A 25,512-nucleotide genomic window follows, 5' to 3' on the forward strand; every position below is an offset into this window, starting at 1 on the left:
ATAAAAGAGATCCCAACCATGTTTATTTCGAGATCTGCTTGCATAAGAATTTTTTTTTTTTTGTTGACAAAATTAAAATTAAGATCGGACACAAAACAAAAGTTGATGAAGAGAAGAAAAGAGAGATACCTAACAAGAGAGAGAGATCAGGGATTTTGGAGATGAGGTTGCAAATTAGCCTGGACAAAGCTTGGTGGGTGAGAGAGCATACATGACAGACCTAGTTGGTAGAAGATCAGCCCATGGTGCATGAAACATTAGATATCATGAAATGATAGCATATCATATGTTCTGGATTATTAAAGGATGGGCTCCTGCTTTACATTTACTTTCAGACCAATGTATTGTATCACACTTTTCCATTCTCTAATTATAATGCTTACAAAATTAGCAAATTTATCACAACTTTCTGCTGCAGTCCTCAATTAGATCAACCAAGGTTTCATGGAACAAAGCTGAATGTGATTACAAAACACAATCCTCCCTTGCAGTGTTCAACTTATATCAGGCCTCCCTCTGAGCAACCCAGGCTTCCACACAAGACATGCCCCATATATAGCGAAGCTGTCTGAATGGCTAGCTACTCAAATTCGCTCATTTTCATCCCATTATAAACACATAAAGACCCGAGTTTTTCGCTTGTCTGAAATAGAAACCATATACATAGAGAAAAATCATGTTTATAATCCAGGAGAATTTTCCTCTTTTTCTCCCTTTAGCTTCATCAATCTGAGAAAGCACAATGTTTCATGGCCAACTCAAATGTTCTGTATATCGCATGACTCAAAACCCACATATGACCTATTTGCTGGTGGTGTCCAGGCCAACTTGCTGAGATCAAAGTGGATGTTTAAATACATCACTCTGCAAATGGGGTTGAAGCACAAGAGGATCTCCATTTGAAAGTTTGCAATCCAGCTGGGTTGAGAATTCAAGGATTAAAACATCGTAGTACCATATACACTACTACCACCTTCAGTTGATGCGTTACCTGTTGGCCTCTCCCTTTGGTGCTCACTGGTGCTTGAGGCATTGGGTGATGCCCCACTAGTTCCACCAACCTCAAATTTACAGAGGGGGCATAGTGCATTGATCTTCAGCCATTTATCCACACACTCCACATGGAAAAAATGGCAGCAAGGTAGCTCCCGCAGCTCTTCATTGTCAGCATATTTTGCCAAGCAGATACAACAAACCTGCATAAGATCGAATTGAGAAGAAAAAGCGCATTACTTGCAAAACCAGTCAGTGAGTGTTCAAAGACACAAACACAAAGTAAAGGCACAATAACTAAAAGGAAACATGCACATCCAAAGAAGAGGGAAAGAAATATTTCTAAAAAAACCCTAATTTATAGTTGTGATTGGTTGAGCTCGTGTTGCTTCAACCACCTTCCCTCCACAAATTTATGAGGTATTCTAGGTAGCCTTGTACAGAATGGGGCACGCTTCAAAAACCTACATGAACTTGGGAACGTATCACATCCAAAAAGGTCACTTTACAATTTTTTCCAATACCCACCCACAGCTATATATCAGACAAGAACATATTATACTACTGCTCCATTAGAAAACTAAAAATCAGCCATATTTTTTCAACCCACATTGCTTATTGACTTCTTCCAATTTTTTGAGTGTAAGCCCACTTTGGGCACCTGGCATTTTTCAAAAACCCTGCTTGGTTTATTAAAGTTTCCAGAATCAACCATCTGAAGTTTAACACTTCTCTACTTTTCCCCTATTTTTGACTAAATTTTCAAATTTATGACTAAATAGTTTTACCAAATTTAAACCCAATTCAGTTACAGTTCTAATTTTAAGATTGAAATCAGCCCCCACAAAACTTTATATTTAACTTACAGCGTCTTCACCAGATATGGCACGCTCTTTTTCAGTTCCTGCAGCCAAGACTCCACCTTCACCTGCTCCTGAGTTGACTTCCTGATCATCAACATCTCCATTTTTCTTTAACTTAAATTTGTATGTTGGTAGGGCATCAATAGATTCTGGAGCAGCTCCTCTCGTTTGAGAAAGGTCCTCTCGAAAGCCCAGAATTGAAATTATACAAGGCAAGCAGCAACAGATTGTTGCACATAGTATGAATGGCATAGCATAGCCAATACAGCTAAAGGTAAGGAACACTATGCATAACCTGCAGGAAGGGCAAGAGACGGTTGAGTGACTCAAAAGGGGTGGAATTCTAATAGAAATGGACTATATACATAACTACAACTATTACCTGTACAATTTGGGAGCATCAGAGGGAGAAGAGTGACCTCCAAATATCCACACATTGCCCACAACAAACCACACTGCAAAGAAGCAGTCCAAGGCCATCTTAAAATGGTCCACCATTCCACTGAACCTGGGTACCAGAAATCAGCTACATCATTAACCGATACAGTATATAAATTATTGAATGGATACAAAAAAGGGTTAAAAGTTTAAAATAATTAACTATCAGACATCTAAGCCAAAACAAGGTCTGCAATACAGGCCTTGTGATTTCCTCAGATACTAAATTTGGCACAGGTTCAGTCGCATGAATATCTAGTAAAGGTACATACATGAGTTTGAATCCCAGTATCTTCAGCAGAAAGAAGCATACATGAATTTGAATCCCTGTATCTTCAGCAGAAAGAAGCATACATCTATTCAAACCACAATACCTTCCACAGTTTTTATCGTCAACCTATTTCTTCTTCTCTCTAATTAGCTAAAATTCTTTTAACAACTAACCACCACAAACACCACAAAGTTTTCCAGCTTTTCCCCTAAAAGTGAACTTAATTTTGAAAGTTATGCTCAGTACATTTCATTCTAAAGACATTGCATTATTTCATATAAGAGGCAAGCATCTGAAATGTGTGATTCATCTTTGGTGGGAGTTCAGTGGATAATCTCAAGAAAGATTCCCCGTATGCTTCTTGTTACATTCCAAGGATTTAGAAGGGCTCACAATTAGTTGACATTCTGCATGCTGCAGCATCATGTGGGTGATTTAGATGAAGGGGAACACTAAGATTTTCAAGGATAGACACAGATCTTTGTTAAAGCTGAGCAATCAGATTCACTTTTCGATGCCTTTGGGCATCCAGGACGCAGGAGTTCACAGACATTCTTCCTAGTTTGATTTCACTAAACAGGGGGATGTTTTTTCTCCTTTTAAGGGCACAGGTTTATTCTAGGTTCTTAGCTTCTTATTTTTAGATGGGTTGTATTAAGGGTTAAGTTTTAGTGGAATTGTTGTGAATGATTTCTCATCTCCCTATTCATTGAGCTTTCCTTTTTGTAACAAGGATTATTTTTTCCTTTTTGTGCTAAAGAAATTTGACCTTATCCATTTTTAATGCAATGTAAATTGCTACTTCTTCCTACAAAGCAATCAAATGTAAAATACATCCTTGTATAAAATATCACTATAGTTCCAAGCATGACAACCACCGGACAACAAGGAGGGATCTGTATTTTTGAATCGCCAAAATGGGACGCAACTCAAATGTGTGCAAAGTGATTCACTTGGTATAAAATATTTCAGCTAAAATCAAGTGGAGCTCTTCAGAATGGCTCTGAGCTGCTTTGGTGCAACCCATATATGGAATGAAAGGGCGTTTTCTACTGTTAAGAGCAGGTAACCCATTTCCAGTCTTTTGCAAATCTTTTGGGGGCCTTGAGAAAACATTTGAAAGGCATTAATAATCCATGGTTTCCATCCCACTTAAAGGGGAAACAAATTTCATCATAAATTTGTTTCTAAAGCTACTTCTTATAAATCTTATAGGGGAAACTTTTGGAAGCATTTGAATGTAAAATTTGGAGTACATTAGATTAACAACTTTGAAACAACTCAGCAGCTCTTAAGAAACTCATCATAAAACTTATGAGAAATGAATTTACTGAAAACTCTTTCTATCAAAGCACCTCCATGAATTTAAATATAAATGTAAATATTCAAGGAAATGCCAAAATGGGTTGCCAAAGCTACACAGCTGTTTCTATGGTGTTTCTTAACAAGCTGCATTAAATGTCTGGCAGTAGCCAAAACAGCTTTGGCAGTAGCCAAAATGGCTTTGGCAATAGCCCTTCTTTCATTCAATTATAGTCCATTTCAAAACATATCTTCTTGCAGATAGTCATGAAATATAAGAGAAAAATCTTAACTTACACTCTACAAGTTTATATCTAACTACAAACAAGTAACACCCAACCATAATTCTTAATATAATATAGTCTATACATTCAAAAGCAAAACAAAAAATAAAGGAGCCTAAACACAAATTACATATACAATGAATTACAGTTTATTGACATTTTAGTCCGTTGACACATAGGAGAGAAAATTTTCCATGCACTAGAATGTTATCTTAATTAAATATTAATATATCTCAATCCATGATATACTCATATATTCTAATTATGTTAAATTAGTTTTATCAAATCTACTTTTGATTGATTTAACTATTTTTACTATCACCTTCACAAAATACGACGATATCCTTATCTTTTCATTAGTAAAAACTAAGGCAGCTGTGTCATGTTAAAAAGTCATTAAAAAGAAAATGAAAATATGTCATACATACTTCTATGTCTTTTCAGTACATGGATTCTTTTCAGGGCTGGCCTCAGGTGAGTAATTAAGAATGGATTAATCTTTTCCTTGTTACCTAGCATAAACTTGATAAACACTGAGGGAAAGATAATTTGACCAATTAAGATTAGATTACATTAATAACTGAATGAAAGGATATAAAAACCTAAAAAGTACAAATTGAGGCATGGACCAGAAATCCAACACTATATAAACAAAGCAAACATACCTCATACGAAAGATTCCTACAAATCTACTGCGTCTTGTGGCTGCTCCGGCGGTTTCCGAGGCTTGATTGACCGAGATAGCTGTATAAGAAGTAGGTTCAGAAGAAGGGTTGTTTTGAGAAGAGACCTGACGTGATTGACTAGACTCTTGCTCATTACTCTGGTTGCGGCTACGATAGCGCCAGTAAAGAATAGGAAGTGTTGCAAAACAACCAGATGCATAACCCACAACCCATGCAAACAATGGGGCTCGTGGATTTTCATGTCTTGACAATGACAGAACAACAATGGATGCTATGATCTGACTCACAGTTACAACTAACTCAACAGAAATCCATAGCCCAGAATTCAATGGGCTCCTCCTCCTCCGACTATAACCATCACTTCTCCTCATGAATGATGAGTTCCTGGAGTTTAATCTGTTTGATGAAGATGAAGTTTGATTAGTAGGAGTTTGAGTGCTACTTGATGGTCTCTCTTCATGCTGTGGTGGGTTCATTACAGGATGGTGATCATCATGAGATGAGCTCGACGAAGCATCATCATTCCTTGTTATGTCAATGATGTGTTCACGGTCACCATGATTTTCTGTCCTTTCCATTAGCAAGGGGTATTTGTAGGTTTGGCTTCCACTATGTGGTTCCAGTGACGGAATGGCCATCTAAGTCCGCCAACAAAATGAGCAGAAGAGAAAGCATAGATTAAAATGCTGAGATTTCCAACTTGCTGCCTTTTCCCAAGTTCTTGTTCTCACTAAAGATCTCAGAGTTTTGTCTTATGTGATTAATAAGTCATGCCAGACACCTACAAACACTTGGAACCATTAATATTAAGGATTCGATTCGCATTCTGTTTTGAAAAGAAACTGGCACAGAATCATAATCAAATGGCATTTCCTTCACTCTCAAGAAAGCAGAATTTCAAGATATACGCATAAGGGCCCACGGTATTGCATTATTTAGAGAGTGATATCACTATCAACACAGATGGACAACTACAGAACATAAATGGCTTTCATAAAAATTGTTAGGCTATTTTGTGAGATCAAGATTGCATTCAAGAAGAAGATGAAAAGAAGAAATATTAATATCTAAATTTCCATGGAAAGGTAATAGTATCATTGAACTAAACAAGTTTCTCACAAAGAAGAAAGCATTAACTGAAGAATTTCACCAAACACATTATGGAATTGATCAAACACACTACATTTTCAGCTGAATCTTAATCATCAGAAAAAAAAAAAAAAAAAAAAAAAAAAATCAACACACAATACCACCAGGGCTCAGAGACCCACCAATCGAACCAGCAAGAGAAACCCCCAAGCGCTCTAAATGAAAAATGGAACTCAATCTTAGAAGCAAAAACCATTAACAAAAGAATTTCAAATATTAAATCCACAAAATAGATTAAACCAATTGCAAATACTAATCATCCCAAAAAGTTACAATTTTAACAAAATTGAGCTCACTAACAAACCAACTGATTGACCCAAGGAAAGATTCATGAAATTAAGCCAGCAAACGCCAAAATTGACAGAGAAAACAAAAACCCTAATCAAGAAAATTGCAACACACATTGAAAATTCATAAAGATGAAAGGTGTACCAGATTCAACTGAGTAACAGCCGTTAAAGGGACACTTGGGAGAAAGAAGAGAAGCGTTGAGTGTTCACAAAGCTCACCCTCTCTTCATTTCCCTCATTTTCGTTTCAGATTCCATTTTCTCAATAAAATATAGCGTCAGCTCACAGAAACACGTTCCTGTGAAAGATCAAACGTTAACATCAAACATGACAGGACAGCACAGTGATTTTGGGCCGTTGGATTTAGAAATTAACATTAACAAAAATACTTTTTTACATATTTATATATAAATTAATTATTTATTTTCTGCAATTTAGGAAAAGATAATTCCAAATAAATTATAATTAATATCTTTAAAATTAGAAAATTAAATATTTTTAATATAATAATTAATAAAAATATAAAAAAAGAAAATAAAAAATATTAAAGGCAAATGTACATTGTGATTTCTTTCCCTTTATGACATAAAATTTCCTAGGAGAATGTTACACCTATGAATAAATTGTTTTTATTTTTTATATATTTAAAAATAAAATGAATTAAAAAAAATAAAAGATACTAAAATATATGAAAATTAATATCTTAATTATGTCCAATGTTTTTGGTACATGGGTCTAATTAATGGTGTCCCTACCATTACAAAAAGTGAGAGACACCCTTTACCTTTCATTAACTTATGCGAATTTTTCTTTTACAAAAAATAAAGGAAGTTATGTGTGTATAAAGTGGTAAGAATTGTCCATATGCCCTGTCCTTTGGTGATAAAAGAAGTGAAATCACTACTTTTTTTAGGATTATATTAGCTTAGTCGCCATCTTATAAGAAAACTTTAGATGTAACATAATTCAAGGTACTCGGGAAATTTAAGAGTAAATGTGAAGTTAAGGTAAACACGTAGGATTATACGAGTTTTTTGAGCTATTTGTTGTGTCTAGTGAAGCTTCAACGCAAATATGAAACTGACTACATGTAAAAATACATAAGAATTTTAATATGATAACCGTTGTTATATTTATAAAAAATATTATAAAAGATAAAAAAATAAATACAACTATTAGGTTTTAAAACATTCTAACCCATCATTTTATTCGATGATGTTTGAAATTCTTTTCCATATTTGTATCCAATACATTTTTCCTTGTATCTCTAACTATCATGTAAGATTTTTATGAATCCATCTCCATTTCATAATCTTTTCCTTTTATAGAGAATATTCTATATAATATTCTTTATAAAAAAAAAATGTCTACCAATTAAAAAATTGAGACACTTCCAATACTATTGATTTTATCAATATGTAGATATCTTATCGTCCGTAATTTGCAAACTTTGTGATTTAGTCCCTAATTGAAAAATTATTGAACTTATATGACATATCAAGAAAGTTAAAAGTATGGAATTCTTCAAAACTTGGTGATGGGTTGGGCTTCAATTTGGGATTTCTCAAGTATGAATTGGGAAAATGATAATGTGCTTTTAAAAATTATGTTGTCTAGTTTGACTATAGTATAAATTCAATACTTTTAAAAACATCTCCAATCAAGCGGTGCCACATATGCAACATGGGTCTCATTATTTTGTATGTGGGCCCTATTACTTTGTACCTCATATGATTTTACTATTTTGTACATTGATCTCATTATTTTATACTTCCTTGGCCGTGCATAGACTTACAACTCAAGTATTCTGCGTACCACATGATATAAGACTGCTTAGTAGCCTCTGTGGCTAGACCAACCAGCTGAGAGAGGAGAGGTTGTTTATGTTTATTACTTCACAACTTGGATGAACATACTGAGGCTCCTCATGATCCAATTACCCCAAGCTCATTCTGCCAGTTCAGTACGAGAATTCAAACTCAAGCCACAGTACTTCCATGTCCACCGCCATCTTCATCCAATGTGCTACCCGTCCTCCTCTCACTTGGATTCTGGCTGGAGCCTGCGGCAAAGGTCGAAGCCCCATGAGTCCTAGCTATCTCAGATTGGCAGAGAGGACACCGTGCATTGATCTTTAGCCACTCATCCACACACTCCTTGTGGAAGAAATGGCCGCATGGCAGCTCTCGCAGCTCATCATTGTCAACATATTTTTCCAAGCAAATACAACAAACCTGCACCCAATGAAAGTATGGTGAGAAAAAACAAGGAACTTTTCCCAGAAAATCAAACCATAATTGAAATCTTAATCTGCTTGAAACTACCTGTTCCCGAAGCAAAACTAGAACAACAAACACTAAATAAAGAAAAGCATTTAGTGGAAAACCAAGATTCAACTATTATCTTTTCAGTTCATCATATGGCTCATATTTCACAATTAGTATCACATCTTCCACTGAACTTACTGCATCTTCTTCAGATATGGCACGCTCCTGCTCGGTTCCTGCAGCCAAGACTCCAACTGCATCTGTTCCATTTTTCTTTAACTTAAACCTGTAGGTTGGCAGTGTATTGAAGGAGTTTGCTCTGGTTGGCGATGAAAGAAATATGAAGAGATCGGCAGCGGCCGTTACAGTCAGGTTTCTAGGGGCCATTGATGCTGAAGAAATCATGCGAGGCAATAAGAAACATCCTATGGCTGGGATGGCATACACAATACATCCAGACTTGAGTAAAAGTTGGCATAACCTGCAAGTAGACAAAAAAACAGTTGAGTGAAGAATGGGTTGAAGACTTGAATTCCAAATGGAAATAGAATAATAGAGATCATTAAGAGTTACATGTCCAAATTTTCTGCATCAGAGGAAACTCTAGCAGCCCATGTATTGCCCAAAACAAACCAAAAAGCAAAGAAGCAGCCCAATACCATCTTCAAGACTTCCACCACCACATGGAGCCTGCAACTAGGAAACCAGCTTCTCTGAATTAACATAACATTGTGACTTAAAAGTTAAAAATACCTTTTAAGTATGAAGTTAAAATAGTTAACTTATTATTATTATTATTATTTTATCTCAAATCATTTTTGTCTCATTTGCACACATAAATAAAAGTATATTTTAGAATTATAATTCCATATCCATGCATATTTTTCATAATAAATATTTTATGATTGTGTTATATATCTACAATATTTAAATATGAATGTTTTATAAATAAATAAATTACTTAAAATTAATAAAATTAAATATGAGTTAAAATTAATTAAATATTAATTAAAATCAATATGAATAAATATGTTACTTTAATGATTTAAAATAAATTTTAAATTAACTTTACTAAATAACCTTAATAATTAGTATCAAAGTAGACAATCCACCTAAAATTCAGACCTTAACTGAAAAACGTGATGGGTGTTTGATAAATCAACTCAAAAACTTAATATGACTTAATAATTTAATTTAAGTCATTAAGTAGATTAAAAATATTTGATAAAATAGTTTAATATTACAATTTAAAATTATTTTTAATTTTAAGTATTAAGTCAAAATAATTAGCTTATTCTTAATCTTAAATTCTTTTTATTTCATTTACCTACATCAGTGAAAATATACATCTATGACTTATTTTTTTTATAATAAATTTATGGTTATCTTATTTATGTACAATATTTTAAATATAAATATTTTATAATAAACTTATTCCTTAAACTTAATAAAAATAAATATAAGTTAAAATCAATGACGAAAAATATTAATTAAAATTAATAAGGGTAAATATGTCAATTTGATGATTTAAAATAAATTTTAAGTTAGTTTTATCAAATAATCCTAATACTTAAGAACATTTTAATTTAATTAAAGTCAACTTAAGTCATTAAGTAAAAAATATTAAGTTTTACCAAATATCCTCATCTCAATTTGAAAATTTAAGTTTACATCGATAAAGTTTCTCTAATTCAATTATATAATCTTCCATAATTTGTAATAAGAAAATATATTCATATGCTAACTTTACAATCATCAGTTGTTTTTATTTTATTTTCTTGGATTGATTTAACAAGTTTATGGTATAACTTCACAAAGTAAAGAGATGTCCTTAATGATAGACAAGAAATGAATACACACCAGTTCATCATGGCTCCTTCGATCCGGTAACTGAGGTAAATAAGAGGAAGCAGTGCAAGACAACCGGAAGTATAACCCACCAGCCATACAACCCGTCTGTTTTCTGGATATTCATGTATTTTGGACCACCACAAAATAACAATGGATACTATAATCTGACACACACACAAAAGTAACTGAAAAATGATCCATACCCTGTGAATTTTTGTAGTAGTTGAAGCTTGAGTGGTGGGACTTGATGGTATATTTTCGGGATTTTGGGTAATCTCAATGATGTGATGACGATCATTCTGGTTTTCCATTTGCAGAGATTTTGGCTGGTATGGAGCTTCCAATGAAGAGAAAGCAAGAATGGGGTGCTAGTCTGATATCATTAGAATAGTTTTGATTAATTGCTTTGGAGACCTAGTTTTAATTGAAAAATGGTTTATAATCTTTGGAATATCAGTCACTGATCGAAAAATTATTGACTTAGTAAAATAAACAAACAAGCTAAATAAAAAATGAGTATAATTCACCCCACTACTTTAAGGACCAATGCACTATATTTACTCCCCCTCTTCTCAAATTTTGACAAAACAAACTTCAACTAACATTTGTATCTTCTAAAGCTTTATGCTGTTGGACTGTGAAATCTAAATCAGTTTTGTTGTGTTTTGTTTAGGATGCTTAGGGTCAAGTTGCTTGATTAGCTATCGGGGTTGAAGGGGATAACACTCTTTGGAGAAATTATTTTTTTATGAGATAAAATGACGAATTTGCTCTTATATATATTTAACCCTTTTATATTTTAGGGTTTTATTTTTTGAGAGAGCGTGACCACAATTAAGAGGTGTTTTAGAGAGTTTCATCGTCGTTGTAACTCTTCATATTCCTTTTAATTAGTAAATTGTTGAGTGTAGGTGCATTCCGTAGATGTTGGGATTATATTGATCGATCATCGAATCGCGTTAAAAATATCATGTTCTTTTTATTTCCCGTTCATGTGTGTCCATAATTTGGTGAACACATGCCAATCAATGATAATCATATCATCGTTTAGGTGATGAAGGCTTAGGTTTTCAGCACTTTTAGAACTAAGTCCGGAGTTCAATTTATATCAGGCATTGCTCCAAGCAAATTAACAGTTCCATACAGCATGCCTCATATGGCGCAAAGCAAGCTATATGAGTAGGCACTGGATTCATTCTATGTCAAAGGATTATACTTATACTGGGAGAAGTTTTAATTGTATGGAGCAGAAACCGACATACATTAAGAAAGGAATATTTTTATGGATTATTGATATCCTTGTAAGGCCAATGTTCTGCCCGCTGCTCATTAGATAATGCTAGACCGATTAGGAAAGCCTAATTTATAATAGTCCATTGGATTGTCATCATCAATCCTCAATCCATAGAGATGTTTGCAAACCTAAAATATTTTTAACTTATTTTTTATGTTTTAAATATAATTTTTATATATAATGTTTTATTTTTAATAATTCTCTATGTTTATATAATTATTTTTTTAAAGAGTTCTAAAAGCACAAGTGAAAATAACTGAAAATGATTACAAGATGTTTTGAAAATATCATATTTTATTTTTTATTTTTATTTTTTTGTTTTAAAAAATATAAAATTATTTTCGAAAATAGTTATCAAACACGACCAAAGACTTTTTTCAAAGGTTAAGAAAATCACTTTCAAGAGTTTAGAGGTTTGTTTGGATTATGCTTGAGTTTTAAAAATTATTATTCTTTTTAATTTTATAGCAATAAATTACCCTGAAATAGTTGTTTTCATTTTTTGTTTTTCAAAAACATTTTGTTTTCGTTTTTTGGTTATCAAATCTATTTTGATTTTTTATATTATTTTATTATGGAGAAGATAAAATTGTTTTAAAAAATAGTTGCCAAAACAAGGTAGTCATCCAAGAAAAAATTCCTCATCATGCAGTCTTTGATTTCATCACTCTCAACAAGGAAAGTTAAAAACCTAATGGATTCTCTATACCCTTGAAACTCCAAGCTTCTGTAGATTACATAGTATAAAATGAATATCACTTAATTGGCCACTTAGTTGTACCAACTTGCTGAGAATAGAGTGGCTGTTTATGTACATATTACTACACAAATGGGATGGGCAGGCTGAAGGCAGCTCAAGCTTGCTCTGCCAGTTGAGTTGAGGATTCAAAGGCATTAAGGCACCATATCCGTCCTGTATATCCCCTAACTTTGGTTGTGAGTGGAGTGGGTGGCAACTCATCATGTTGCAGCCCCACCAGGCCCTACATGCTCAGATTGACAGAGAGGGCAGCGTGCTTTGATCTTCAGCCATTTATCCACACACTCCACATGGAAGAAATGGCTGCAGCATGGTAGCTCACGCAGCTCTTCATTGTCTGCATAATTTCCCAAGCAAATGCAACAAACCTGCACAAAATGGAAGAGTGAAAGAAGAAGAAGACTACTTAGAAAACCATTTGGTAAGGGAAATCTTCCCTCTCTGCCACAAAGAGATTAAATGAATAAAGAAACTTATTTATTATTGAAATCACCACATCTTCTCCAGATAAGCTGGCGCTCTTCTTTTTGGTTCCTGCGGCCAAGAGCACTCCACCTCCATTTTCCTTTGATTTAAACTTGTAGGTAGGCAGTACATTAGGAGGGGAATCTGGGGTACTGGTTCCTCTATGTTTTTCCCTTAGTTTGAGCAGTAGTAATGGCAAAATTAACCAAGAGAAAAACAGACAGTATGATGCTACTGCAATGCCTGGCATTGCATATATTGTACAGCCACTGAGAAGCAATGCTTTGAATAAACTGCAAGCAGGGCCAAGTAACAGTTGAGTGACTCCAACCATTACAACTACTCCAATAGAAATGGAATAATGCAGAAGAAATACCCTTCCAATATGGGTGCATCATGGCTAGAAGAAGAAACTCCAAAGAAGCATACAGAACCAAAAACGAACCACACTACAAAGAAGCAGCTCATGGTTAACCAGAAGACTTCCATCACTTTACTCTGACTGTGGAGTGCAGAAAACAAAAGCAGAAACAAGAATATGAAGCATTACTGAATATATATCAATAATTACTTATTTTATTAAATGATATCTGGTCCTACCATTTTTAAAATGTGAAAATTTATCTATTTTTATTATCGTACACAAATTTTTTATTTTGCCACTCCTCACCAAAATTCCTGGCTCGGCCACTGGATGGAAGTGTATTCCTTCCTTTTATGCAACATCCAAATTCCTCTAACCAACTTATTTAGGTTGATCTCATGTTGCTTGACTTTCCCCACTAGATCAAGACATTCAAATAAACCCTACACAGGCTGAAGTAGGATAATCCCTTTGATTTGAGTCTTTCACGGTTCTCAGACATCCAGAGCATTCGGGCTTGTACCCTAAGTATGGCCAGCACTAAGTTTGGAGGTTTCTGAAAAAGGGTTTAGAGAAGATAAAAAATAAAAAAATTATCTCTTGTTTTCTTAAACAAGTGCCAACGAGGAGAAATCATAAACAAACACATACCGCTGATTCCAGGTTTCTGCATTGCGAAGACGGTAGTAAAGAAAAGGAAGCATTACAGCACAGGCAAAAGCATAGCCCACAACCCATGCGAAGATTTTGTTGGCTGGATACTCAAGAGCTTTGGACACCCACAAACCCGCCACGGATGCTACAATCTGGATCACATTTGCATAGATCATAATAGAAAGAAAAAACTTAGGAAGGCCTGTTCGCTCAATTGATATGGTTGAAGAAGTTTGATCAGTAGGAACTCCTGGTATATCAATTCTCCGCTCACCATTATTTTGGCTTGCCATTTGCATTGTGTTTTTGGTTGGTTTGAGTTAAATTTCTACTGATCGAAGGATTTCCGAACAAAGGATAGATGACGAGAGATCCAATAATGAATCAAGGATTTAATTAATTGAATATGATTCGAAATCTTTGGGATATCAGCCACTGATTGGACTATAGTTCCCTCGTCTGATTCCATGCTGAGAATCAATTTGGAGATTCATTGGAAATTACCAGGAATAAACTTTTTTGGGTTTGAATTCGAACTTCTACTTGGATGATTTCCTCCCTATAGCAGCATCAAGACATGTACATACCAAAACAAGTTACCGTAGACAAAAATGAGAACTCATTCATGATGTTAGTAAGTATTTGGACATTTTTAGGAGTTCCATACAACATGCCTCATATGGCACAGAGCTAGCTAGCTATATAAGTAGGCACTGGATCCATGCTATGTCAAAGAATTGTACTTACACTGGGAGAAGTTTTAATTTTATGGGTTAGAGGAAAATAAATATATTCAGATGACATTACTAATCAAAGAAAATTTTCTTTATTAATTAGAGTTTTTATCTTTTCTGAAGAAGAAAGATGTTAAAACATTATGGATTATTGATATCCTTGTAAGTCAAATATTCTCCCTACTGCCCATTAGATAATGCTAGATTGCTTAGGAAAGCCCCAGTTTATAATACTACATTGGGATTGTCAACATCAATCCATCAAGATGTGGTGAAGTCCTGGTGTTGCTTCAACCATCTTCCTCACACCCCATACTTCAGAGGTCTTCTTGTGCTTGAACTTGGGAAAGTGCCATATCTAATGGTCACTTTGCTAGAATTTCCAATATCAAACACCAGCTGGTAAGTGTTGGACAAGAAGATCTTACACATACTAATTCACTACTGCTATGGAAAAATGACTAAGGTTATGTTTGATTCCGGGAAATATTAAGGAAATAAAAAAAATATTAAAAAATGATTTTCTGATGTTTGGTTTTACATTATGTCTTCCAAAAATAACTTTGTCATTATGTATATGTTTTATTATCAAAGCACCTATTTTATATTTAAATAATAAAAATACATATATTTATAATAGAAGTATTATTAATAAAAGTACATTGACTTAAAAATGGGAATACTTAAACAAAGAAGCTTTTAAGATGACAGTAAGTACTAGTGTACTACAACCTTAGAAGAATTGTTCTAAGCTTTTGGAACTTCGAAATTTAGTTATCCAAGAAAAAAAATTCCTCATCACTCTTTGATTTCATTATTCTTAACAAGGAAAATGTTAAAAACTTAAGCTATATATGCTTGATTTTCGGGAAGTATTAAAGAAAGAAAAAGGTGTTAAGGAGAATGACCCTCTCATGTTTGGTTGTATAAAGAAAAATATCATAGAAAATCAAATATCATTAAAATTAATTAGAAAGTTAATGTATTTTCAAATTGTTAAACTTTATATGGAAAAGATATAACAACTGAAATGAGTTTGAAATAGTGAATAAAAATAATATATTAATTTTAAGGTTTTTTATTTTTATTTTTCATCGCTTTTTCTTTCATTTTACTTTTCTTCTCTATTTATTTTCTCTTGCATTTTCCCTCAAATATTTGGGAGTGAAACATTACCTGATGGATTCTTTATAGTACCCTTGAAACTATTGTATATGTGGAAACTTTGATACAAATGTATTAATGAAAGAACCCAAAGAGAAAACCAAACCACGCACAAAGGTTCATGAAATTTTAAGGTGGGTTCGATCGATCATGCTTACATCCAAGAATAAGAGAGAAAATTCCACTATATGATAGAAAATATTACAAATGATAGAAACATATACAACTATTTGATCCCAAAACATACATCCCACTTTTCCCTATTGTTTGTATCTCTACCCTAAACCACAAGCTCTTTTATTCCATCAGGTGTCTCTCACTCTTCCTTATAATTATACCCTGGTGAACTCTTTTGCTCCGTTGGATGTCGACTTTGACTCATTTTCACATCTCTATTCATCACATATAATCATCACAAAATCATATTTCTCTCATAACTTTTTCTCCTCATGACTTTGAATATTTATGGAGAGTTTATAAGGTATCTAACTATATTTTCATATTAACTTTGAAAATATTCTCTATAATATCTCTTCTACAAAAAGAAATATATTCTAATTAAGAATTTGAGACACTATATCCAACAATCTCCACCTTAAATCTATTAAGTCAATATTCTATCTCTTCATAATATATAGTTTTATTATATGCCACAATATTCTTGTTTCTTGTATCACATTCCGGTGAAAGAATAAGTGACTTCACCTTCATAAAAAATTCCATTTTGCAATCATCTTTTGTATTTTGTTTTTCTTTACTCTTCTAAACATCTTGAACCAAGAGCTCTTTTAGACATCTTTAACCAAGGTTCTTCCAGACGTCTTCAACCAAGGCTCTCATATCATTTGTTGTGCATGTGGAAGCATCATTAGCTCTTTTGCTCTACCTCACATTTAACCCTTAGAAAGCACTCTTACTCCATTCGATATCTCTTGCTTTTCTTTGCATCTTTATCCATCACATACCTATAATCCTCACAAACCCACTAGAAAGAATTTAACTACAATTACATGTTAATTTAGGAAATATTATATATAATATTCCTTCTAGAAAAAGAAATATATTACCATGCCCAAGAAGCTCCAAGATTCTCCAGATTATATGGTATAAATGAATATTACTTATTGCCCACTTGGTTGGGCCGACTGCTGAGAATATATAGAGTGGCAGTTTATGTACATTACTACACAAATGGGATGGGCAGGTTGAAGGCAACTCAAGCCGAAGTAGCTCAAGCTTTGCTATGCCAGTTGAGTTGAGAATTCAAAGGCATTAAGACACTGAATCCGTCCTCCTCTAACTTGGATTGTCACTGGAGTGGGTGGCATCTGTTACACCCTCAGCAGCCACGCCAAGCTGAGATTGACAGAGAGGACAGCGTGCTTTGATCTTCAGCCATTTATCCAGACACCCCACATGGAAGAAATGGCTGCAGCATGGTACCTCCCGCACCTCATCATTGTCTGCAAATTTTCTCAAGCAAATGCAACAAACCTGCAGAAAATGTAAGGCTACTTAGAAAACCAATTGGTATGGGAAATCTTCCCTCTTTGCAACAAAAAGATTAAATAAATAAAGAAAAACTTATTATTATTGAAATCACCACTTCTTCTCCAGATAAGGTGCGCTCCTTTTCTGTTCCTGCGGCCAAGACTATTCCACCCTCGTCACCTGATCTTCCTCCACTTTCCTTTGATTTAAACTTGCAGGTAGGCAGTGCCCCAAGGGAATCTGGGGTACTGGCTCCTCTAGATTTTTCCTTCGCAGAGTCCAGTATTACCCAAATCAAACAAGGCAAACACACACAGAATGCTACAGTTAATGCAATGGCTGGCAATGCACTCAGTAGACAGCCAACAAAAAGCAACACAACGAGTAACCTGCAAGGAGGGCCAACTAATAGCTGAGTGACTCCAAACATTACAACTACTCCAATAGAAATGGAATAATGCAGAAGAAATTTATACGTTTCCAATCTGGGTGCACCATGGTTAGAAGAAGAACCCCCAGCAAAGAATGCAATACCCAAACCGTACCACACTAGAAAGAAGAAGCTCATGGTTATCCAGAAGCCTGTCATCACTTTACGCTGACTGCAAAGCGCAGAAAACAAAAACAGAAACAGGAATATGATGCATCACTGAATATACATAATATATAAAACATATTTAGTAACTTATTTACAGAAACTCTTCCTGACCCAGCTCCTTTGTGATCATCCTCTATGTTCTCAGCCCTCCTTCGGTTCAAAGGGGTTGATCCCATGTTGTTTGACTTCGTCCATGAAATCAAGGGATTCAAATTAACTCTACACATAGGCCGAGATAGGATAACCCCTTTAATATCGAAGGCACCCACAGTTCTTGGACATCCAGATGGAGCATTCGGGCATCTACTGATCTACTCTTATGATAGTATGGCACAAGAAAACATATGTTATATATGGCCAGTAATAAATCTGTTGACCAATGATAAACAAATACATACCGCAGATTCAAGGTGCTTGTGATGCGACATCGGAAGTAAAGAAGAGGAAATATTACAATTACAGCACAGCCAGAAGCATAGCCCACAACCCATGAAATCAGTTCGTAGTCTGGATGCTCATAAACTATGGACACCCACAAACCCACGAGGGATGCTACAACCTGGATCACGCTTAGAACGAACAGAATATGAATAAATGTTAACCCAGGATCAGATGGGTCACCACTTGATGAGCTCGAAGAAGTTTGATTAGTAGGAATTGGTGGTATGTCTTCAATACCAATTCTCTGCTCACCATAATTCTGGGTTGCCATTTGCAAAGTGTTTTTGGTTGGTTTGAGTTTAAATTCTACTGGAGGATTTGAGAACAAAGATAGATGATGTGAGATCCAGGAATGACCGATCCAAGGAATAATTTCATATGGGATCTTTGGAATATCAGCCGCTCATTGGAATATTAATTTCTTGCCTTTCTAGAATAAAACAAGCAAAGCTAAAAGCAGGGTTTGCACGGTCTTAGCTCTCTGGAACCCAATTTCTTTAAATTTCTTTTAAATTCAAAGAAAAAAATTAAGGGTGACTTTTTAGAATTCCTTATTTATTTACTACTTGAATGAGAATAATTTAAAAACTTATTAATTTTCAACCTTTTCATTATCAACATATTTGAGGAATAAATCTTTAAAATAATAGAAGAAAAATATTATGGGATTTTAAAATTATTTTCTTTCTCTTTTTTCTTTTTCTTTGTATTTTCTTTTAAAATATTTAGTGGACTTTCAATTGTCATCGGTCTTATAGCCATATCAACAAAGTTCAAGTTTCACATCATTGTCACTATATATTAATAATTTTCAATTATAATCACGATCAAAACCACATCTTAAATAATAGGAAAAAATGTGTTGATAGGGAATTTTGTCCATATATATAATGAAATTCAACCCATTCTACAACTTTTATATTGCATGAGCCCATTGTCAATTTTTGCTCGTCCCAAAATACAATTCTTCCTTTTAAGCTTTGGGTTTGAATGGATTTATTCCATAATGATTGGCCTTTAAGGTAGTGCCGTGGCTATTTTGTAATTAAGTTTGAAAATTTTCATGTCAATTGGTCATGGGTTGTCCTCTCTTTTTCTTCCATTTATAACTTTTCATGATTTTGTAGGGAGGGTAATATAATATATATATATATATAGGTAAAAATAGACAGTGTTGCACATCTTATGATTGGCATGGCATGCTATTGGATTTTGAATCCTAAATTAGTCCTATTGTGCTACACAAGGAGATGTTAGGTGTCAAGGTCCCGCTAAGTTCATAGGGATCAATATTGACAAACTTCTCATGCAACTTCTTGGAACTATGAAAGACATTTCAAATATGATCTTTAATTTTGAAAAAATATGAGGTATGAAATTTTAAAGAACAATTCTCATCACATTCGCAAAAGAAATAAATCTAAAAAAATATGTTAATAATTAACTCTAAAAAAAAAAGTTCATGATCTCGTGAAAAATATTTAAAAGATCTCAAACATATACATGGCATTCTCATTCCAATAAAAAAAAAATCTAATTTTAGGCTAAACCAAAGTTTTTCATTTCTCTCATGGCTAAGATCAAAGGCACAAAAAAATTTTGGCTTATTAAATTATTTTATCCTTTTTTAGTCCATTCATATTAGCTGTTCAAGAATACGAGCAATCGTTCACTGCCCAAAAGGAGGAGGAGAAAAAGTTTACATCACAAAAGTTTATTACACTTCAAGTTCATTACTCCACGAATGGGGTGAGCGGGCTGAAGACACCATATACATGTGCTGTGAGTAGCTCAAGCTTGCTATGCCAGTTGAGTTGATAATTCAAAGGCATTAAGACACTGTATCCTTCCTATCCTCTTAACTTTGGTTGTGACTGGGAGTGGGTGGCAACTCATGTTGCAGCCCCACCGGCCCCGCCCACCTCAGATTGACAGAGAGGACAGCATGCTTTGATCTTCAGCCATTGATCCACACACTCCGCATGGAAAAAATGGCTGCAGCATGGTAGCTCCCGCAGCTCTTCATTGTCCGCATATTGTCCCAAGCAAATGCAACAAACCTGCACAAATGGAACACTATTTAGAAAACCAATTGACATGCATGGGAACCTTCCATGTGACATCCCACACCGAATACGAAATCTTTTTTGAACCTTTATATGGACGGACACTTCTTAACCTTGTAGATGCATTTTAAAGTTACAAGAGCCTTAAACCTGAATGTATAATTTCTATATAATTGGGAGGGGATAGCTACTTTTCCTGTTTGCAACAAAAAGATTAAATAAATCATCCAAATACCCAAATTAGTCATCCAAATTCTAATTTCTTTTCTCCTATTTTTTGAATGAATGTTTCAAGTTTATGGCTGCATTCAACCCCGACTCAGTTCCATGTCCAGATGTTGGTTTTGCAACTAGTTGTAAGGCCATGAAACTTATTATTGAACTCACTGCATCTTCCTCAGATAAGGTGCGCTCCTTTATGGTTCCTGCAGCCCAGACCCCACCTTCACCTCTTCCATTTTCCTTTGACTTAAACTTGTAGGTAGGCAGTTCATTAATGGATTCTGGGGTGGCTCCTCTAGGTTTTTCATGTGGAGTGACCAGTGTTGCGCAAATCAAACAAGGCAAAAACAGACAGAGTGATGCAAATCCTATGCCTGGTATCGCATACACAAAACATCCAGAGAGAAACGACACTAGGCATAACCTGCAAGGATGGCCAATAACCAGTTGAGTTACTTCAACCATTACAAGTACTCCAATAGCTATGGAATAATGCAGAAGAAATACGTTTCCAATAAGGTTGCATCATCACGGATAGAAAATAGAGCTCCGGGAATCCATACAATGCCTAAAGCCAACCACACTAGAAAGAAGCAGCTCAAGGTCATCTTGAAGAATCGCACCACTCCAAACAGCTTCTCAGCTTCTTCACTAGAACTACGGAGTACAGACAACAGAAACAGTAATTAATATGAAGCATTACTGAATATATATGATATAGAAAACTATTTAGTAAATTAAGTTTTCAAAACTATTCATGAATATAGATGATTTTGCCCCAGCCTTCCTTTGTGTTCATCCTCTATGTTCTTAGCCCTCCAAGGAGAAAGCCCAAATGTGATCCCTTGTTGTTTGAGTTTGTCCATGAAATCTGACATATTCAAATTGTCTCTACACATAGGCTGATGATATAGGAATGATCAACAAAAACATACCGCAAATTCAAGGTTCTTGCGATGCGATATCGGGAGTAAAGAAGAGGAAGCATTAAAGCACAGCCAGAAGCATAGCCCATAACCCATGTAAACAGTTTGGGGTATCTATGTTCCTGGGCCATGGACACCCACAAAACCATAAGGGAAGCTACCATCTGGGTCACGGTTAGAATTAACTGAATTGAAAGACATAAACCAGAATCGCGTGAGTGGACATGTGATGAAGTTGAAGAATTTTGATTAGTGGGAATTGGTGGTATATCTTCAATATCAATCGTGTGCTGCTCATCACCATAATTCTGGTTTGCCATTTGCAAAGTACTGTTTTTGGTTGGTTTGGGTTGCTAATGATGGATTTTTGCAAACAAAAATTAGATGATGGGAAATCCAAGAATGAACGAAGGAATGATTTCATAAAGTATTTGGGAAACATGAATTTAACTAATTAAATATGATTCAGAAATCTTTGAGATGCCAGCCACTCATTGGAATCTTCATGGAATTTCTAGAATGAAACAAGAAAAACTAAAAGCAAAGTGTTCAATTTTGATTATTAAAATCTATCCAAACCAATCTAATAGAGAATTGATCGGTTTGATTATGATGTATGAATAATAACATGCTAGATCCAAAATGCCTAGAATTGAAGATGTGAACCAAAATGCATTAAGAATACTATAGCAGACTTGTAAAAAAAAGCCTTGTTAATCTCTTCAAACCATTCTACTTCAATCCAATTAGATAGTAATTAAGAGGGTGTTTCGTAAATCATCTAACTTAACACGATTTCAAAATTTAATTCAAATCATTAAGTAAATTAAATACATTTAGTAAAATAACTTAATATCACAATTTAAAAGTAAAAAATAATTTTAAATATTAGGTTAAGATAGTTCACTTAATCTTAATCCTGAATGTCTTTTGCCTCATTTATCCATATTTAATGAAAGTATTTTACATTCACAACTCATCTGTCATAATTAATATTCTTATAGTTATTTAAGCCATCTACGATATTTTAAATATAGATATTTAACAAATAAATTAATTGCTTAAAATTAGTGAAAGTATAAATATTATTTAAAATTAATGAGGGTAAATACATTAATTTGATGATTTTGTTAAGGAGTATAATATGCATGTTGAACCAAAGTCCTATGAACTTAAACATTTATTGCATTTCTCCTATTTGTTTATTGCATATGAATCCAAATTCTATTCATATATGTTGGATATGATTCCAAATTGATATGGAGCTGTACATGAAGGAGGGTGTAGAAAATTGGTAGTTTAACAAGTTTAAATAAATTTTAAATTAACTTTATCAAATAATTTTAAAATTGAAATAAAAATTAAGTGATAGGTTTTAGCTCAATAACTCAAGGATAATTTAATTTAAAATTAACTTAAATAATTAAGTAATAATTATAAAGTTTTATCAAACATCATCGTGTAGATATAAAAAAAGTCATAAAAATTAATATTATCAAATCATAAAATTCATATTATAAAGAGTGAGTAAATATAAGACACATGTAGTTATTTTCGATGTTTCGAATGTTTGGAATGAGAAATCGTGGATTGAACTGAATCCATTCGACTTTGAACTTGTAAACCAACATTATTAAAAATCCATGTACAACTCAATCATAATCAATAGCTTTTTCTTATTTCGGACTAATTGGTTTTTTGAACACCTAGGCATAACCAGAATTTGGTTGTGCGCTGAATTTAAGCTTTGTGTATGAATGGATTTATTCAAGATCATGATTTGATTGAAGATCCAAGAAAATTTTCCTCATCACTCTCAACAAAGGAAAATGTTAGAACTTCATGGACTCCTGATATCCTCATGACTCCAATATTCTGCAGATTACATGGTACAGAACTGCTTATGAGTACCTAGTGCCACCTGACAACAGATAAGTGGCTGTTTAAATACATCACTCAAAAACTCCTCATGATAATGCAAGTACCCCAAGCTTCTAAGGATTAAGACGCAGTATCTGTCATCCTCTCGCTTTGGTCCTGACTGGAGTGAGTGACCAATGTTGAAGCCCCACCAGCCCCTCCAAGCTCAGATTGACAGAGAGGACACCGAGGGTTAATCTTCAGCCATTTATCCACGCACTCCACATGGAAGAAATGGCTGCATGGAAGCTCCCGCACCTCATCATTGTCTGCATATTTTCCCAAGCAAATGCAGCAAACCTATACAAAATGGAAGTGGGGGAAAATATCAGTACTTAGAAAACCAACTGATGAGACAAATACTTCTGAATTTCATCCAAGTTCGCAAATTAATCATTTGAATCTCAGCACTTCGATCTCTCCTTTCTTTTGCTTTTTGAGTCAAATGTTTAAGTTTGTGGCTGCATTTTTCCACCACATACAACTAGATTGAAGGCCATGAGATCAGAATTCTGCAGAACTTGGTATTGAACTCACTGCATCTTCTCCGGATATGGCACGCTCCTTATCTGTCCCTGCAGCTAAGACTCCACTTTCACCTGTTCCATTTTCCTTTAACTTAAAATTGTAGGTTGGCAGTGCATTAAAGGAATAATCTGGGTTGGCTTCTCTAGCTTGTTCTTGTGGAGAGGCCAGTGTTGGCAAAATCAAAAAAGGCAACAACAGACAGAAGGCAGCACATCTCACGACTGGCATCGCATACATAATGCAGCCGGACGCCAGGAACACTAGGCATAACCTGCATGGAGGGCGAAGAAAGAGGCGAGTGACTCCAGCCATTACAATTTACAAGTTCAATAAAAAAAAAAAATAAATAAAAAAGGAAGAATACAAAACAATTACGTTTCCAATTTGGTATCATCCTTGCCAGTAGATGAAGATCCAAAAACCCATACATTGCCCAGGACGAACCACACTGCAAAGTAGCAGCTCAAGGACATCTTCAACACTTCCACTATTCCATACAGCCTGCAAATCAGAAACAGCTTCTTCACTAAAATTAACTATTGAGCGTACAGTACGAAGTAAGGTTTAAGAACCATTCCTGAATATGATATAAGAAGACATTTCCAATAAGGATCCCGATCATTCCTAAATTCTGAATCTCAAAAATGCATAATTTCATTTAGCTTCATGTTGGTTTTTAACTGCTTGTAAAGTTCCACCTGGGTTTATAACTCCCAGACATAACGTGTTTCCTCACAAGGTGAAATAAGCCCCCTACACTGAGGTTGGAGACCCACTTTAATACCATTTGCCATAACTCACTCCTAATCAAGTAGATATTGCATGCGCGCTCTAGAAATTAAGGGACCCGATAGCTTTAAAACGTGTCTCATGTTGAGTAAAAATCTCTCAGGAAATGGAAACGAGGAAGAGTGATAAACAAAAACATACTGTAAATTCACGGTTCCTCTGACAATATATCTGCAGTAGAGAAGAGGAAGCATGAGAACACAGCCACAAGCATAGCCCACAACCCATGAAAAGAGTTTGTAGTCTGGATCTCCATTTAGTTTGGACAGCGACAAAACCACAATGGATGCAACAATCTGGATAACACTTAGAATAAACTGCAAAGAAATCCATAATCCAGACTCGAATGGATTACTATGTGATGGAGAAGATGAAGGAGTTTGAATAGTAGGAATTGATGGTCTCTGATCTCCAATCTCAATTATGTGCTCACCATCGTTCTGGTTTGCCATTTGCATTTGGGTTTGGGTTGGTTTGGGTTTCTACTGATGGATTTGCAAACAAAATTAGATGCTGAAAAATCCAAGAATGAAACAAGAATACTTTCACAAAGTAAGAATATTGTTTGTTAATTATTAGGGAAACATAGGTTGAACTGTGAGAATTTGATGTACCAGCTTTGGGATATCAGTCCGGAATATCTCTTCACTTTTAGGATAAACCAAGAAGTTAAAAGAAAATAAATAATTCAAAATTGGGTCA

At 34.5% G+C, this 25,512-nt stretch overlaps 6 protein-coding genes across 6 annotated transcripts; all 6 read right to left on the minus strand.

Moving 5' to 3' along the window:
- Positions 1-264: 264 nt before the first annotated feature.
- On the minus strand, positions 265-6,534 carry LOC117922313 (E3 ubiquitin-protein ligase At1g63170-like). The gene is made up of 6 exons (XM_034840421.1): positions 6,419-6,534; positions 4,817-5,618; positions 2,239-2,364; positions 1,860-2,151; positions 992-1,196; positions 265-918 (listed from the first exon to the last, which is right to left on the minus strand). The coding sequence occupies exons 2-6, from the start codon at positions 5,473-5,475 to the stop codon at positions 860-862; spliced, it is 1,341 nt and encodes a 446-aa protein (XP_034696312.1). The 5' UTR covers positions 5,476-5,618; positions 6,419-6,534; the 3' UTR covers positions 265-859.
- Positions 6,535-8,255: 1,721 nt separating this feature from the next.
- LOC117922471 (E3 ubiquitin-protein ligase At4g11680-like) lies at positions 8,256-8,930 on the minus strand. Its single transcript, XM_034840602.1, has 2 exons — positions 8,742-8,930; positions 8,256-8,510 (listed from the first exon to the last, which is right to left on the minus strand). Exons 1-2 carry the CDS (start codon positions 8,928-8,930, stop codon positions 8,256-8,258), a joined length of 444 nt encoding a protein of 147 aa, XP_034696493.1.
- Positions 8,931-12,648: 3,718 nt separating this feature from the next.
- On the minus strand, positions 12,649-14,224 carry LOC117922472 (E3 ubiquitin-protein ligase At4g11680-like). Its single transcript, XM_034840603.1, has 4 exons — positions 13,929-14,224; positions 13,290-13,415; positions 12,942-13,206; positions 12,649-12,816 (listed from the first exon to the last, which is right to left on the minus strand). Exons 1-4 carry the CDS (start codon positions 14,222-14,224, stop codon positions 12,649-12,651), a joined length of 855 nt encoding a protein of 284 aa, XP_034696494.1.
- A 2,901-nt stretch (positions 14,225-17,125) lies between these two features.
- On the minus strand, positions 17,126-18,630 carry LOC117922473 (E3 ubiquitin-protein ligase At1g63170-like). Its single transcript, XM_034840604.1, has 3 exons — positions 18,317-18,630; positions 17,433-17,922; positions 17,126-17,323 (listed from the first exon to the last, which is right to left on the minus strand). Exons 1-3 carry the CDS (start codon positions 18,628-18,630, stop codon positions 17,126-17,128), a joined length of 1,002 nt encoding a protein of 333 aa, XP_034696495.1.
- A 1,621-nt stretch (positions 18,631-20,251) lies between these two features.
- LOC117922474 (E3 ubiquitin-protein ligase At4g11680-like) lies at positions 20,252-21,893 on the minus strand. The gene is made up of 4 exons (XM_034840606.1): positions 21,583-21,893; positions 21,155-21,304; positions 20,813-21,071; positions 20,252-20,419 (listed from the first exon to the last, which is right to left on the minus strand). Exons 1-4 carry the CDS (start codon positions 21,891-21,893, stop codon positions 20,252-20,254), a joined length of 888 nt encoding a protein of 295 aa, XP_034696497.1.
- Positions 21,894-23,574: 1,681 nt separating this feature from the next.
- LOC117922475 (E3 ubiquitin-protein ligase At4g11680-like) lies at positions 23,575-25,262 on the minus strand. Its single transcript, XM_034840607.1, has 4 exons — positions 24,952-25,262; positions 24,397-24,522; positions 24,031-24,292; positions 23,575-23,793 (listed from the first exon to the last, which is right to left on the minus strand). The coding sequence occupies exons 1-4, from the start codon at positions 25,260-25,262 to the stop codon at positions 23,575-23,577; spliced, it is 918 nt and encodes a 305-aa protein (XP_034696498.1).
- Positions 25,263-25,512: the final 250 nt, after the last annotated feature.

Source organism: Vitis riparia, chromosome 9, assembly GCF_004353265.1.
Source record: "Vitis riparia cultivar Riparia Gloire de Montpellier isolate 1030 chromosome 9, EGFV_Vit.rip_1.0, whole genome shotgun sequence".
Taxonomy (NCBI): domain Eukaryota; kingdom Viridiplantae; phylum Streptophyta; class Magnoliopsida; order Vitales; family Vitaceae; genus Vitis; species Vitis riparia.

What these genes read in the sequence shown, in the direction of transcription:
- LOC117922313 (XM_034840421.1), bottom strand. Translation starts at nt 5,475, where the DNA reads ATGGCCATTCCGTCACTGGAACCACATAGTGGAAGCCAAACCTACAAA. An exon ending in GTAGGAATCTTTCGTATGAG is followed by an intron (nt 2,365 to 4,816) that starts GTATGTTTGCTT and finishes TCTGGTACCCAG; the next exon opens with GTTCAGTGGAATGGTGGACC. An exon ending in CCATATCTGGTGAAGACGCT is followed by an intron (nt 1,197 to 1,859) that starts GTAAGTTAAATA and finishes GATCTTATGCAG; the next exon opens with GTTTGTTGTATCTGCTTGGC.
- LOC117922471 (XM_034840602.1), bottom strand. Translation starts at nt 8,930, where the DNA reads ATGGCCCCTAGAAACCTGACTGTAACGGCCGCTGCCGATCTCTTCATA. An exon ending in CCATATCTGAAGAAGATGCA is followed by an intron (nt 8,511 to 8,741) that starts GTAAGTTCAGTG and finishes CATTGGGTGCAG; the next exon opens with GTTTGTTGTATTTGCTTGGA.
- LOC117922472 (XM_034840603.1), bottom strand. Translation starts at nt 14,224, where the DNA reads ATGGCAAGCCAAAATAATGGTGAGCGGAGAATTGATATACCAGGAGTT. An exon ending in GATGCACCCATATTGGAAGG is followed by an intron (nt 13,207 to 13,289) that starts GTATTTCTTCTG and finishes CCCTGCTTGCAG; the next exon opens with TTTATTCAAAGCATTGCTTC. An exon ending in GCTTATCTGGAGAAGATGTG is followed by an intron (nt 12,817 to 12,941) that starts GTGATTTCAATA and finishes CATTTTGTGCAG; the next exon opens with GTTTGTTGCATTTGCTTGGG.
- LOC117922473 (XM_034840604.1), bottom strand. Translation starts at nt 18,630, where the DNA reads ATGGCAACCCAGAATTATGGTGAGCAGAGAATTGGTATTGAAGACATA. An exon ending in ACAAGCACCTTGAATCTGCG is followed by an intron (nt 17,923 to 18,316) that starts GTATGTATTTGT and finishes TGCGCTTTGCAG; the next exon opens with TCAGCGTAAAGTGATGACAG. An exon ending in CCTTATCTGGAGAAGAAGTG is followed by an intron (nt 17,324 to 17,432) that starts GTGATTTCAATA and finishes CATTTTCTGCAG; the next exon opens with GTTTGTTGCATTTGCTTGAG.
- LOC117922474 (XM_034840606.1), bottom strand. Translation starts at nt 21,893, where the DNA reads ATGGCAAACCAGAATTATGGTGATGAGCAGCACACGATTGATATTGAA. An exon ending in GATGCAACCTTATTGGAAAC is followed by an intron (nt 21,072 to 21,154) that starts GTATTTCTTCTG and finishes CCATCCTTGCAG; the next exon opens with GTTATGCCTAGTGTCGTTTC. An exon ending in CCTTATCTGAGGAAGATGCA is followed by an intron (nt 20,420 to 20,812) that starts GTGAGTTCAATA and finishes CCATTTGTGCAG; the next exon opens with GTTTGTTGCATTTGCTTGGG.
- LOC117922475 (XM_034840607.1), bottom strand. Translation starts at nt 25,262, where the DNA reads ATGGCAAACCAGAACGATGGTGAGCACATAATTGAGATTGGAGATCAG. An exon ending in GATGATACCAAATTGGAAAC is followed by an intron (nt 24,293 to 24,396) that starts GTAATTGTTTTG and finishes CCCTCCATGCAG; the next exon opens with GTTATGCCTAGTGTTCCTGG. An exon ending in CCATATCCGGAGAAGATGCA is followed by an intron (nt 23,794 to 24,030) that starts GTGAGTTCAATA and finishes CATTTTGTATAG; the next exon opens with GTTTGCTGCATTTGCTTGGG.